General features: G+C 35.7%; 1 protein-coding gene across 1 annotated transcript in view; it reads right to left on the reverse strand.

Annotated features, from left to right (window-relative positions):
• LOC149081217 (equilibrative nucleoside transporter 1-like) overlaps positions 1-14,862 on the reverse strand; it is a 44,487-nt gene that overhangs the window by 3,599 nt on the left and 26,026 nt on the right. Inside the window, exons 6-12 of the mRNA XM_089238042.1 lie at positions 12,880-12,930; positions 12,516-12,601; positions 8,953-9,099; positions 7,047-7,080; positions 6,841-6,902; positions 4,725-4,836; positions 3,242-3,327 (exon numbers count right to left, since the gene is read on the reverse strand). Of these exons, the coding sequence (XP_089094168.1) occupies positions 3,242-3,327; positions 4,725-4,836; positions 6,841-6,902; positions 7,047-7,080; positions 8,953-9,099; positions 12,516-12,601; positions 12,880-12,930 (578 nt within the window). The remainder of the gene's footprint in view (positions 1-3,241; positions 3,328-4,724; positions 4,837-6,840; positions 6,903-7,046; positions 7,081-8,952; positions 9,100-12,515; positions 12,602-12,879; positions 12,931-14,862) is intronic.

Below are 14,862 nucleotides of genomic sequence, written 5' to 3' on the forward strand. Positions count from 1 at the left end.
CCTTGATACACAGTGCTTGTGTACGTGCTGCATTTATCTTTTAAGCAAACCTTTGAATTTTTTGACGTGAATGTCTTTCAAATCATCTGATGGTACTGGGTGTATTCGCAAAAAGTTATGTTACGAAATTATTTAAATGCTCATATCTCAGGAAATATTCAGACTATGTTTTGGGGGGGGGGGACTGGGTAGATCTTGTTAAGACAAATCCAATGCTATCACTCTGGTTGTAATACCTCTTCTAGTCTGGGCATCAGGCTCTCTTCCCGCATTTGTAATGAAATTGTTTTACGCTACATCGCAAAAGGTTCGCAATGCAAATAAAAGCCAATGGTGTCATCTGATAGGCATTTTTGAGGCAAATCCATTGATGCTACTTTGGTTTTAATACCTCTTCTGCTCTGGGCTCCAGGCCCGCTTTCACAACAAAAACTTTTTATACTATGTCTTTGGATGTTTGCAATGCACATAAAAGACAATTGTATCATTCATTAGACATTTCAGAGACAAATCCAATGATACCCTAGGAATTTAAATAAGTCATCTGGACTAGGCATGCTAGCCGCATTCATAACAAAATTGTTTTATGCTATATATTGGGAAGTTTTCGTTGCAAGGACAAATCTGATGATACCAATTTCATTATGCCAGAACCTACTATGCCATGTTAGGCGCAAGGAATGTATTTAAGTCAAAACTTAAGCAGTGTCCATAACACAGCCTAACCCAATATTTTTTGGAGAAATGTCTATCAGTCGCTTCTGAAAGTGGGCCTTTTCTCCCCATTCAACAATTATTGTCTTTGTGTCATAACTGTGTGAATTGATTTCTAACATTCAAGATACCTTAAAAAAAAGTTGGTTTTCACCATGTTTTACTGCGATTTCTCTCAATCTAAGGCCCCTTTCACACGGAGCGGATGTGGGTCCGCATACCCTTTCAAACGAGCGCTGAAGATGCAGACGAATCGCCCGCATCTTTAGTTTGAAATTTGTGCATATAAACTGTTTTTTCGCAATTTTTGTAATTATTTTTCTCCTTCACCCCTGATTCAGTGGCCATAGGCAGCCTAGAGGCATTCTTTGGTGGTTTGATCTAGAGCCACGTAGAATATGGGAATAAAGATGTCTTCATTCCGATCCTCACATGTAGTCGATGGGAGAAAATGTCTTCAAATATTTTCAAAATATTTTGAAAAAAAAATCTGTCTTTTCGGAAAAATATGGAAGAAAAATTCCAAAAACATCCAATGTTCGAAAAATCCAATCCAAAAACATCCAAAACATTCGATGTTCCAAAAAAAAGAAAAAAAAAAATTCAGGAGATATCAAAGAATTTGCAAGTAGTAAAAAAGGGGAGGGGTAGAGACTTTCAAAATGCCTGTGCTTAGAAATATTCACATCACAATTCTGTCTTAGGCCGGGATTACACTATAAAAGTTTGTTTATAAAACTTAAAAATGCAACCAATAGGCGGATCAGTTAAGTTCTCTCGAATGTAACAGATGTGTTTATTGGTTACATTTTTCAAGTTTTATAAAATAACTTTCATAAACCTTTTAAAGTGAAATCCCATCCTTAGATTAGTCTCACTTCTGAAGTATAAAATTTCATTTTTTCAGTTTATAGACTGAATATCGAGTAAAATAAACTTGTATGTATCGGGGGAACCACCAAAAATATTCAAGTGCTAGGGTCTTCAAACATCTTAATCCGGCCCTGAGTGAACACTGTACGTGGATAACGTTGTTTAATAAAAGTATTTTTTTTTAAGTTTAAAAAAATTAACAGTTAAAAAATTTAAAAAAATAACAAATATTTAAAATAATATTTCAGATATTTATATTTTTAAATAATTTTAAAAATTTAAAAAGGAAAAAATTAAAATTTTTAAATTAAATTTAAAAGTTATTAAAGTATGTAGTCAATTAAATATTCGTAATGGCTTATAATTTGGTCCCGTCAGTAGCTGTTGTTGACAGGTTTTATTGTATAAAATTGTGAAATATGGACAAAAGGCAGTTGAAGTTGCTATATCTCCATCTCAGAAGGAAACGGAGGGATAGACGTATGTAGGTACATTATATTAATGAGCAGGGACCATCATATGGTGTTTTTAAGGGTATTTAAGGCAAATAATTAAAAAAATTCCGTGAAAAATCACCTTCAAAAAGTAGCCAAAGATGCGGACGAATTCGCTCCGCATCCGCATCATCTGAATAGCTCAGAATAAACCTATTGTCAAAACTTCTATGTGCGGATGCGGAGCCCGCACTTAGGTTTTGACACATGCGGACGACGTCCGGACCCGCATGAACATTTCCTAGGTGCGGAGATTTTTCGGCTCGTCTGAAAGGCGCAGTATATTACAATTGTTAAAACTTCTTCCAGACCCGCATCCGCTCTGTGTGAAAGAGCCCTAAGACTATTACTACAATGCATGCCACTTAATGTGTTCACTTCAGGATTCGGGGGGGGGGGGGGATTTCTGATTGATAACTCTATCTGTATTTGCTTTAAGAGTTATTTCACACAATGACCATAGACCCCATTTGGCTGAACTGGACGTATGAAAACAGTATGGGTTTTTTTTTACTGACATCTGGTTGCAAAATGTTCAATCCTGACATTTGTGCTATCCTACATTGTTGCAAAATGGGATATTTCCTCTCTAAGCTGAAAAATCTTGCATTTTTTCAATTATTACTCAGCCGTCGCAAGGAATCAAAATGGAAGTATTAGAAGTTACGATAAAATTTTTTTAATATACACTATCATTCTAAGAAAAATGAATCTGCTCAACTGAAAAGAAACTGACCAAGAGCTGAAAGAGAAAATTTTTTTCCACCTTAAGTTTGCTTCCATTATAGGAAGGCCATTGAAAAAAGCTGCTCCTAACATTCATGGATCACAGTATTAGGACATTGGAAACCATGAGTGCAGAATTTTTATAAATGTAAACACTGCAGGGGTACACACTTTCTGACCTCCTACAGTCTTATAGGTTGATTTGATAATGATAATTTATGGAAAATTAATCTGGGACAACCTTTCAAAATGCACAAAATTTTTTTTAAAAAGAAATATACAAAAATCCTGATAACTGAAAACAATTTTTTTCCGTGTCATGATATTGGTTCATTTTCGGCGAAAGTGGTAACAATACCTGAATGATAACATCCATGATTCTAATAAGTGGTATATACTGTAGTAGTTTTAGTCTAAACTACTGTTTTACTTACAATCGGAAACCACATAGCCAAGATACGTCCTCCTAAATCAAAAGTGTTGAATATGAAGAATAATGCAACTGGCACGAAAAGTTTTCCTGAAAGGAAAAGAATAAAACCAGTGGATTTTTCAATTCCAACTAAATGGTTTTTTTTTTATGAACAAGAATTATCTTTTCTTTTTACTGTGTGTGGTTCAGAATTCAATAAAACCCTTCAACTCAGAGGAGATTTAAATGAGTCCTATCTCATTGATCGGAAGAGACTTAAATGAAGCCCATTTTCTCAGACATTTAGCTTAAAAATTACTTTTTTTTATTAATCATGAAATTAATTTTGAAATTTTTATGCTCAGGAAATATGTCATGTCGATAATAAACCTCGCTATGATGATACAATGATAAATCTCTTTATAACAATATTTTTTTTTAGGATATTTCCAAAGAGTTGAATTTCTTTTTTTTTTAAATATTCCGCTTAAAACTTATCTCAAATTTAATTTTAATGCCATCACTTGTTTTTGTTCTGAATCGTCTAATAACATTATTTTGCACTAAAGGATCACTTAGCGCTAAGGAAGTTATTGGTATTGCTACTTTCTGTGTAATACCCAAAAGTGTAAGCTGTAAAATTCTGTACAGGGAACAATGCATCTGAATTTTCAATCAATCAATTACAATTTTTAACAGAGAATAGAAGCACGTTTTCTGGTAGTGTAAACAATGCCAATGCAGAAAAGATGAAAACAGCAGCATAAATTTGATCTCATAAGGATCATGTTGCTTCTCGGTATGACAAGCCCTTCACAATGATATTTTTTCTTGGTTTGAAGAATATTGTTATATTGGGATTTCACTGTATCACTTGTATTACCTACACTTTGATATTTTCTTTGGTAAAATTGTTTTTTCTTCTACCACTGCCAAAAATCTGATTTGAATCAATTTTTTTTTAATGTCTAATAACCTACGTTTTTGGAGCCATTGCCCTAAAAGCTCTGGCACAGCAGCATTTCATCCATGGGAAGGCGTACATAATCATTTCTCGGGAATAAATGTTAAGCAGCAAATGTTCAGAGAGTATACGAAAATGTCAAAAATTTTGTACTATTAAAACACTACCAATAAAATATGATAAATGAAAATAATATAATAGTTACAGATTGTACAAAGCCACATTCTTCTTTTGAATGATACCAAACATGCAGAGATCGTGCAATTATATAATGGATTAAAATTAAGATATACAGTTGATCGCTCAACATTAAAGGTGACCTCTCTTTGATAGCCAAATAATAATTTCTCTTGTATAATAAAAGAATGTATTTTAAAAACCTCTGATTACCAGTCACCCCTCCCCTTTACAAATTTTTTTATCCTGCTCGTGTCTGCAAAAAGAGGAAGTTTTACTGTAATAATATGCAAGCACAGGAACTATTTGAAGATATTACTATGGTGAATTTTCATCCTGAAAGGAATGCAGCAAATGTATTTACCTGTCCATATAGTATTTTCCTGCGAAGATGAGACGATATTGACGAAGATAGCTGGAAGCACTGAAAGTGATACCCAGAATATGAAAGTGATCCCCAATGCGTAGACCCATAACTGCAAGTAAAGAGTACATTAGCGATTCGTATTGTTGTACATAATGGTCCATTTTTTAAAATTTGCCCAATTCCATAAAGTGGAATGATCGTTAACTTATTGAGATGATACAAAGGCGATGTTTTTTTTGTTACAAAAAAACTGGTCTTGCATTCACACCAGTGCTCAAGAATTGTAATTGTATGTAAGTTAAGGTCTTTAAAATACCAGTAAATAACTTAACTGGGTGTATCCGATTCATTTTTAAAATTCTTCTCATTAAATTATTACCAGAATAAGCATCTTTCTGCTATGCATGTCAAAATCATCGAGGGAGTTTGATGAGCTCCCTCTCAAAAATTTTGAAAAATATTATGGAAAGGCAATTGGTAAAGTGAATGAACAAGAATAATCTATTGTCGGATAATCAGCATGAGTTCAGGAAGGGAAAGCCTCACCCTCCTTTTGCTTCTATGATCATGTGATTTTGGGAAATGGCAAAAATGTCGACATAGTTTATCTTGATATTCAGAAGGCATTGGATCGTGTCCAACATGGTAAATTCTTGACGCATTTACACGAGATTGGGGGCAACTTATATTGAATTTGATAAAATCATGACTGAGAGATAGGTCACAACGGGTTATGGTGAACAGGGAATTTTCTGATTGGACAAGTGTGAAAAGTGGAGTCCCCTTAAGGAAATGTCCTTGGCCCCATACTTACTTCATTTTTTATCAATAAACTGGATCAAGGAATCGATGGGATTGCTAGCGAATTCACAGGTGACGTGAATCTAATGGGGGTATTCTGGAATCCAAGAAATAATAGAAATAAGGATATTTTTCAGATGAACTTTGAAATGATTATGCTCCTAATAAGGCATGGGGCTAAGGAGCCAATGCCCTATTAGGAGCATGACCTTTAGTGTTGATAAGTGCATGGTTGCTCATTTAGGTTCAAAGAAGCCACTTTTCACTTACAAGTTGAATTACATTGGAAGAACGCAAGTGTCAAGGTATTATCGAAGTGTTTAAAATTTTCAATGGATGAACTACGAGTTATTAATACAGCATCAATCAACTACTTTGACAAAGGGACACTAGTATTGTTTAGTAAGGGGCAATTTCAGGTTGTGTTGTTACAGGGAGTTTTTTCCTGATAGGGTTTTTAATAAATGGAATAGAATTCACGACCTTCGGAGGTAAGCTATTGCAATGAACATGTTTAAAAAGAAGTGTGATAACTATTGTGTGAGGGACAATGCAAGGTTATGGTGTTGCAGGGAATTTTTCTCTAATAGGGTTGTTAATAAATGGAATAGCTTATCCCCGAAGGTAGTAAATTGTAACACAGTTGACACGTTTAAAAAGAAATACGATAAACATGTTGGGGTAAATCGAGAAGCTATCCATATTTAGAATAAGACAACCATAAGTATTCTTTATGGGCATTGTATAATATTTTATCATGTGCATATATTGTTTGTAATTTTTATTTATTGCATTTTTAATTGGGTTGCTGTATTTTTGAAATATATGACATCCATATTATTAGGGGCATCTTTTTCTCAGCCACCTCGTTGGGTATTTTGCCTGTTGTGGCGTTGTATTTGTGGGAAAAATTAATAATCTATCCATACTAAGGCCAGGATTACACTATAAAAGTTTGATAAAAGCTCTGATAAAACAAAAAAATGTAACCAATAAGTGCATCAGTTAAATTCGAGCAAATGTTATCAATAGGCTTATTGGTTGTTTTTTTTTAGTTTCGTAAGAAAACTTTAATAAAACCTTTAATGTACTTTGGGATTTGGATTTTTTTTTGGCAATATTGTTTTTATATTAAGCTGTTGTAATTTAGTTGTATTTGACATTCATACTTTCATGAACATCTTTTCTCTGCCAATTTGGTGGGCAATGTGCCTGTTGTGGCCTTTGTATTTGGACTGCAGGGGAAAAGCCTGTTGAAAAAAAACATGGAATTGTTGGTAATTGTAAAAATTGTTTTCAAAGACTTTCTTACCTTTTGGAATATCTGGATTTGGGAAACTGTTGCAACTTGTACATTCCCCTGTTTGCTTTGTCCTATGAGAAAAATTTGACTTATATTGATACCTGAACACACGTGTTACCTGGGAGATATTTCTGGAGATGTTAGAAGTATTTATCAGTATTAGTTTAGTAAATTTCAGTTTAGCTATGTTCTATAGATTTTGAAATAATGCTTACTTTCTTGCTTGGAAAGATAATACTTGTAGAATTCCTGTGGGAAAGAAAAAAAAGATTATTATTATGGGTTAATACAATTGATTCAGCTTATAACATTCTCATTTAGAAAGTTTTCGTGCTCAGTAAGAGTAAGATTTCTTTTCATGGTTCAAACTCTAATGCTCATTGAAATTTCCTGTTTAAAGCATTTTTTTTACATTTATTTATTTATCATCACAAAAAAAAAACCCATCATACATATCCAAGGAGCCAACAATGATGGCTCTTACTGGATGTTAATGAAAGTAACAATTGAATACTTAATATTAGAATCAGAACAATTGTATGAAAGAAAAAAATAAATTATGAAAATTTTTGTGGCAAAAAATGGTAGTGGTGCAATTAGAAAAAAAGAACCCAATAATGAAATAAAGTAGGTAGAGAGCCGAAGGTGCATTAGAGTGAAATTAATGAGGTGAATATATCTATACAGGGTGTCCTGTAAGTGCTAATGTGACCTTTATCTCATCGACTGCTTGTCATAGAGGTATAGTTTCAATTTTAAAAAATGCTTAAAAGTCATTAAAAAATTACACTGTGCCAGTTTTGAGAGTGAAAATACCATGTGTAACAAAATTTAAAAAAAAAAAAAAAATCTACATTTTCATCCGGTCCCTCTGTACTCTAACTTCCAATTGGAAAGTTGTTGCCCTGTCTGTCACGAGGCCGACAGAAAAAAAATTCCATGTTTCTAAGTGCAATATTCACTGAGATATTCAAATTCACAAATCAAAGAAAAGTTGGGAAAGGACAGCATAAATGAAGGAAAAGAGCGTTGCCCCCTTTAGTTTTTGCTGTTCTTTTATAACTTCCTCTGATTTTGAATTCAGATATCTTAGCGAATATTGCACTTATAGAAACATGTAATTTTTTCTGTTGGCCTCAGGAGATACAGGGCAACTACTTCTTAATTGGAAGTTAGAGAACAAGGGGAACCGCATAAAAGTTTAGATTTTAATTTTTTTATTTTGTGATACACTATGTTCATTCTCAAAATTGGTACAGGGTAATTTTTGAACACCTTTTGAGCATTTTTTAACCCTTAACTGGCATGGTGGGGTCATTTTGACCCCACACATTCTTCATCTTGCTACCCCTTGAAAAAGAATTGCATCTGGACCATCTTATTTTCTGTACCTTTCAAGCTAGTTGTTTATATGTGTTTGACAAATTTACGATGGTATTCTACTTCTTATCCTCTGTATCTCTGATCGAAGTTTCCCTTTTTCACCACTTGCGTCTTTTTTGTCAGACAGCTGGAGTGCTCAGATCAAAATGGTGTATTGGAAAAGTGCCAGTTTTCTTGATAAGTTTCAAAGTAGTCGTGAGGATAGTGTTGTGAAATTTATTGAAAATGTTACCGACATAGAATAATACTAATTTTGATGCGTCTGAAATATAGTAAATATTTTAATTTGTAAATTTTATTTTCTGAGTATATTTCAATCATATCTGTTCATTTTTTTAATCATGAAAGTTACATCAAAAAAATTTAATAAGCAATTTAAAAAAATTATTCAAAAGTCATGTATCCTTCCATTTTTATTCGAATGTGTGTCGTAATGATTTATATAATTTAGAATACAAAAGAGGGTATTAGGCCAGGATTACACTATAAAATTTTGATACAAAAAAAATCTACGACTGATTCAAAAAAAACAGTTTTAGTACGAAAAGTATCACCAAAGAAAAGGAAATTCTTCTATTAGAAAAAATAAATGAATAGATCATTAATTTTCTCTATAAAATACCTGAACAATTCAACAGCTACCAATAGAAAAAGTGGCACTAAAATTAGTGCCTCATTATTGTACCGTAAACAATTTAATCTTACATTATCTATGAAAGAAGTAAATGGTTTACTTACTGTTCTGACTGTCAGTCTGAACAACACGAATGTGATGCATAGAATGACTACGGCGATCACGAAGTACAAAATAGCACTGGTTTGTGAGGTAGTGTCACCAAGTAGACATAAAATTTGGGTAACAGAGGCAAAAACTCCTCCTATAGCCTGGAAATTTGTAAAAATTGTTGTTGTAACTTTGTAAAATAATTCAATCTTTAGCACTTGAAATATTATACTGACCATGTATTTTAATATAAGGTATTTCTTTATAGAATTTTCTATAATTATAGTCTTATCTTTCATAAGATTTCTGAATGAATGGCAGATTGCAACACTTTAGTCCCATATATATATACAGGAATGTAAACTCTTTCCAACTCTTCCAGCTGCCCCCTCCCCCACCTTTATTATCTTTATGCCTGTGCCTCTGACTTGATAAAGAATAATTGACTTCAGCATCCTCACGAAAGCAACTGTTTTATCACTTTGAAAGTTCGAAAATGCAGCTGTGAGAGAGAATTATCCAAGGCATATTTGTTTTTTCCTGTCTGTGGGATGTACATTTCAAGTAATTTATAAAACATTTTATAGAAAAAAATTGGTTTCAAATTTTATGCAACAAAATTCCTGTCTTCAAACAGTGGTCCCCCCCCAAATATGGGCTGAGCAAAGGTGGAGCCGACTGATCTAATGTATATGAGTATATATAAACTGCCATCATCATCCTGCTCCCCCCTAACAATCATCGTGCCTCCCCCTAGATTTTCAAGTCTATCTCCACCTGTGCCCCCTAAACACTATTGGTCCCGTGGCTCCTTTGCCCTAGCAATAATTTACTTCCATTGACCTTACTCTAGCATTCAAATACAAATACAACGCCACAACAGGCAAAATGCCCAACGAGGTGGCTGATAAAAAGATGCCCATAAAAATATGGATGTCATATGTTTCAAAAATACAGCAACCCCATTAAAAATGCAATTAACACAAATTATAAACAATATATACACATGATAAAATATTATACAATGCCCATAAAGAATACTTATGGTTGTCTTATTCTAAGAATGGACAGCTTCTCGATTTACCCCAAAATGTTTATCGTATTTCTTTTTAAACGTGTCAATTGTGTTACAATTTACTACCTCCGGGGGTAAGCTATTCCATTTATTAACAACCCTATTAGAGAAAAATTCCCTGCGACACCATAACCTTGCATTGTCCCTCACCAATCGATACTGGTGTCCCCTTGTAAAAGCAGTTGATTGGCGGTGTACTAAAAGTTCATGGTCCATCCTATCCATCCCATTGAAAATTTTGAACACTTCGATCATATCTCCTCGACACCTGCGTTCATCCAATGTAAACATATTCAAAAAATGAAGTCTCTCTTCATAACTCAAGCCCTGTGTGCCAATAAGGACACGCGTAGCTCTTCTCTGCACCCCTTCAATCAAGTCTATGTCCCTCTGTAGGTATGGTCTCCAAAACCTTACCGCATACTCCAGTCCAGGACGAACTAAGCCTCGAAAAAGCGGAAGAATGACTTTAGGAGAACGCGAAGAGACCTTTTTGAAAATGAGACCAAGCATTCTATTCGCTTTTTTGACAACCGCTGAACAATGTTCAGAAAACTTAAGTCGCTCGTCAATGAGAATTCCCAAATCGGAGACTCTAGTTGCATCCGGGATAGTGACACCATTCAACTCGTAAGAGAACCGTGGGTTGTTCGAACCAAAATGAGCGACCATGCACTTATCTAAGCTAAACGTCATGCTCCATTCATTTGCCCATGCTGCAATCTTGTTTAAGTTGGTCTGGAGCAACTCCCTATCGCTTTCATTCCCGATTACCCCCCATTAGCTTCACATCATCTGCGAATTTGCTAGTAATTCCATCGATACCCTGATCGAGTTTGTCGATCAGAGCATAAAAAGTGAAAAAAGTATGGGGGCCAAGGACACTTCCTTGAGGAACTCCACTTGTGACGTCTGTCCAACCAGAGAATGCCCCGTTCACCATAACTCGTTGCGACCTATCTCTTAACCACGATTCTATCCACTTCAGCAAGTTGCCCCCTATTCCAATCTCGTGTAAACGCTTCAAGAGTTTGCCATGTTGGACCCGATCGAATGCCTTCTGGAAATCAAGGTTCAAATCAAATCAATTCATTTATCAGCACAACTTTCTTGCCTTACTAAGCCATCATTTACCAGTGGACTTCTTTTATGACTCAGCTGTCTTTTGCCTCAGCTCTTTCCTTACTTAGCCCGGTACATCCTCTGGTACATGATGTACCAGAGGATCCTTTATCTTAATCTGTCATTGTTTACCAGCAGCTCCCTTTTCTTACTTAGCCATCATTTACCAGTGGCTCCTTTGTCTTGATCAGCCTTGTCTTACTCCGCTTTCTTTCTCTGCAGCTCCCTTGCCTTACTGAGCCATCATTTATAAGTGGATCCTGTAAATTGATGGCAGCACAATATCGAGCATTACACAAACGCACGCACTTCGTGTCAGGTTCACAACACGTACATTTCAACATGTACTAATTTGTTAGAAATTCCACAGAGGAATATAGAGGAGTTGCATATGTGATCATGGCCCCCACAAGGGGAGGCTGACAGGGCTCTAGCCCTGGGGCCCGGGACGATTCTCATCATTTTTTCACGCCATAAATTCACTATAAAGGGGCCCGCCAAAGGTCCCATCCTAGGGGCCCCGTATCAGGATGTGGGGGCCATGTATGTGATGTAATAGTAGTGATGGATCCTGTATTTTAATAAGTGTTGTCTTACTCAGCTTTCTTTTTCCCTTAGCTACATCTTGTCTTGGCCACCATTGTCTTGGCCATCATTTACTAGCATCTCAATTCGTACTAATGCTCATGTGCCATCAACATTCCTTGTCCCTAACCATCATATACTTGTGATGCTATCATGACAGCTGCACAAATAGTCAGGTAAAGTTCTGCTCCTTTTAACAATTAGGTTAAAACATATCTCAGTAGGCTCTGCCCGACCCACACTTTGTTAACCACCACAATAAAATGGAAAAACTATTTGCTCCTTGAATAGGGATATCCCTTAAAAGTGGTTCAACTGTACTTAAAATATCACAACGCATTTTTTATAGTCTTTGGCCAGGTGTGCCCAACTTCGAGATGGGAATGCAAAAGGTGATCTTCCTTTTAAAAAGTCTCACCACAGAGAGCAATGGGCCTACAATGGTACAATTATTCAATCATTCCACTTCACTCATAGTTAAAAAAAATTGATGGTAGCACTACAAATAACAAGCATTACACAGAAACAAGCATTTGCTTCACAACACATCTAACATGTACTAATTCGTTAGAAATTCCACAGAGGAATGTGGACAAGGTGCATATTGGATTTAGTAGTAGTATTTGGCCAGGATTACACTATAAAAGTGATAAGAGAACTTTTACAAAACTTGTAAAAAAAACCAACCTGATATGTTAATTGGTTGTATTTTAAAGTTTTGTAAAGGAACTTTTATCAAACTTTTCTAGTATAATCCCAGCCTTACACAGTTTTGTTAAGTTGGTCTTTACGAACCATTCCGTTGACGTTGTAGCCCATGTACATTTTAGGTAAGCTTCCGGCAATTCCAGAACCTGCTCCTTGCAGGAAACCACACATCACTGAAAATAAATATTTTATTACAGAAATTTCAATCAGTTTTTCTGCAGTCAAGTTAAATTTACAAAATGTCTAGTGATAAAAAATAACAATAAATATGTTGCTGTAATATCAAAACTTAAAACAACTTTTGCGAAAAAAGTTGAATATTGAGGAAGACGGCTATTCAATAAGATTCGGGTTCAGAAATGGTCTTCTCTATGATATCTTGTTTTTTTTATCCTTAAAAATGCACAGAGCATAGGAGTAATTAATAAGTATCAGTGATGTTATTACTTACCATTGATAGCGACCACCAAACTTATAGTGATAGCGAAAAATGCATTCTGGGCTGCAATTATGTTAAAATACAAATTTATAGTTATTTTAATGAACATAACCATAAATTAAATGCATTAAACAGAAAAGAACGTTTTGCAATGCGATTGAGGAGAGTAATTTATATGCTGAAGATATACAGAGGTCATAAAATAATTTTGCTGGTATACAAGCTCTTAGCGGCCACTAAAAGTAGACGAATGTGAATAAAATTCGAGATATAGGTGTTTCAGAGTAGACACTCGAGGACATCGAGCTTATATTACTGCAGGGAAGAAGGAATAACATTGAATAAGAGGACATCACGTGATGTGTTTAATACACAGTTTGTGCCAGGCAATTTCCCCCATTGAAATGTACAGCTCAGTCTCTACATCAGCATTTCCAAACCTTTTTAACTTGCGGCACCCTTGGGAATAACATTAAAAACTTGGGGCACCCTTCCTTGAAAACAGAATGCAGTTTACTACAACAAAAATCACCAAGTAAAAATGCATTAGTAGAGTTTTGTTCGATTAATCATTAAAGCGAAACTTGTGATTGATGCTTAGAGAACGGGTACTTGAAATCAGGATTTACAGTTGGCAACAAAACACATAAATTGTCCTCAAGGTCTTGCAGTCTATTTCTTGGCAGATGACAGCACTACACATAACAAGCATTACACAGAAACAAACGTCACGTTAAGTTCACAACACATGCACGCACATTCCAGCATGTACTAATTTGTTAGAAATTTCATAGAGGAATGTGTACGTGGTGCATGTACGGTTGAGTAGTGTAGTAGTCCAGTTTTTTGCTTTGTATTTTATGGTCGCCATAGCAGAGGAGGCTTACTCGCATAGATATGGAAAGGGCAAAAGTGCATTAATTGCTTTCTTCATTAGATTAGGATACTCCTCTCAGTCCAAGCCAAAAAGCAGCTACCGATGCCTCACTCTTGGTGAACTTACCTTTGAGTGTGGAATCGATCAATAACTTTACCTCGTTCTCAAGCACTGAAATGTTTTTCCTCCACACTCTCTGCGAATGGTGAGACAACCCAGTCGAAATTCTCAGTGGAAACAGATGGAAGGTACATATCTATTGCATCTCGCAATCTTGATAAGTGTTGACAAATGAGGTTTTATCCAGCTTATCCGAAGGTGTGTGTGTAGCGTCACTCTCCGTTATTACTTCGAAGGTTTCGGCAGCTGGTTGATGCTAAGATAAATCCAAGAGAAAATTGGCCTTGCGGGGAATCGAACCCACGTCCTCTCACGTGCCGGGTGAGCACCCTTAGACCAGTGAACTAGAAAGCCAACGAATCCTCTTACTTTAGAGATCGTGTGCGCTGAACGAGGCCGTACATGGTCAGCCAGACAACTCAGGCCAAAGCTCACATTGTTGATACTGCCAACAGATGGCGACTTATCCGATAAGTCTGTCGCGCATGTCGACCTTAAGTGGACCGTAATATTTTTTGACTTATCTCCATAATGTCTCGCGGCACCCTAGCTTGCCGGGGCACACCGGTTGGGAAACACTGCTCTACATAAATATTGCAATAAATATTGTCTTCTAAACGATTCTAATCTAAAGATTAAAAAAAGGATAAACTTCTAAAGATGAAATTATCTCTTTCATTTATTTCTTTAAACTCGTATGGATGCCATAAGAAAATAACGGGGACTGCGCTGACATTAAACTCGTCACGTGATCTTCCGAGGAATGTTTAGGACACCCTTCCTGAGCACTGCCAAAGCGGAGACCGCTGACGTGATTCTCCCTCCAGTAATATAGCTGGAGAATGAAAAACAAAACCCTAGCTCTCGCGATTACAACTACAGCAAAGATATTTTGAAAAAGTCAAATAGCAACACCCACTTCTATGCATTGAAAAGCAATTGGAGCGGTGAAAACCTATGAATTGGCGTTGGAACGGTACCCGTAGCATGATAAACGC

This window comes from Pholcus phalangioides, unplaced genomic scaffold (assembly GCF_987345545.1).
Source record: "Pholcus phalangioides strain wild (caught in Gottingen) unplaced genomic scaffold, Ppha-v1.0 ptg000010l_1, whole genome shotgun sequence".
NCBI lineage: Eukaryota > Metazoa > Arthropoda > Arachnida > Araneae > Pholcidae > Pholcus > Pholcus phalangioides.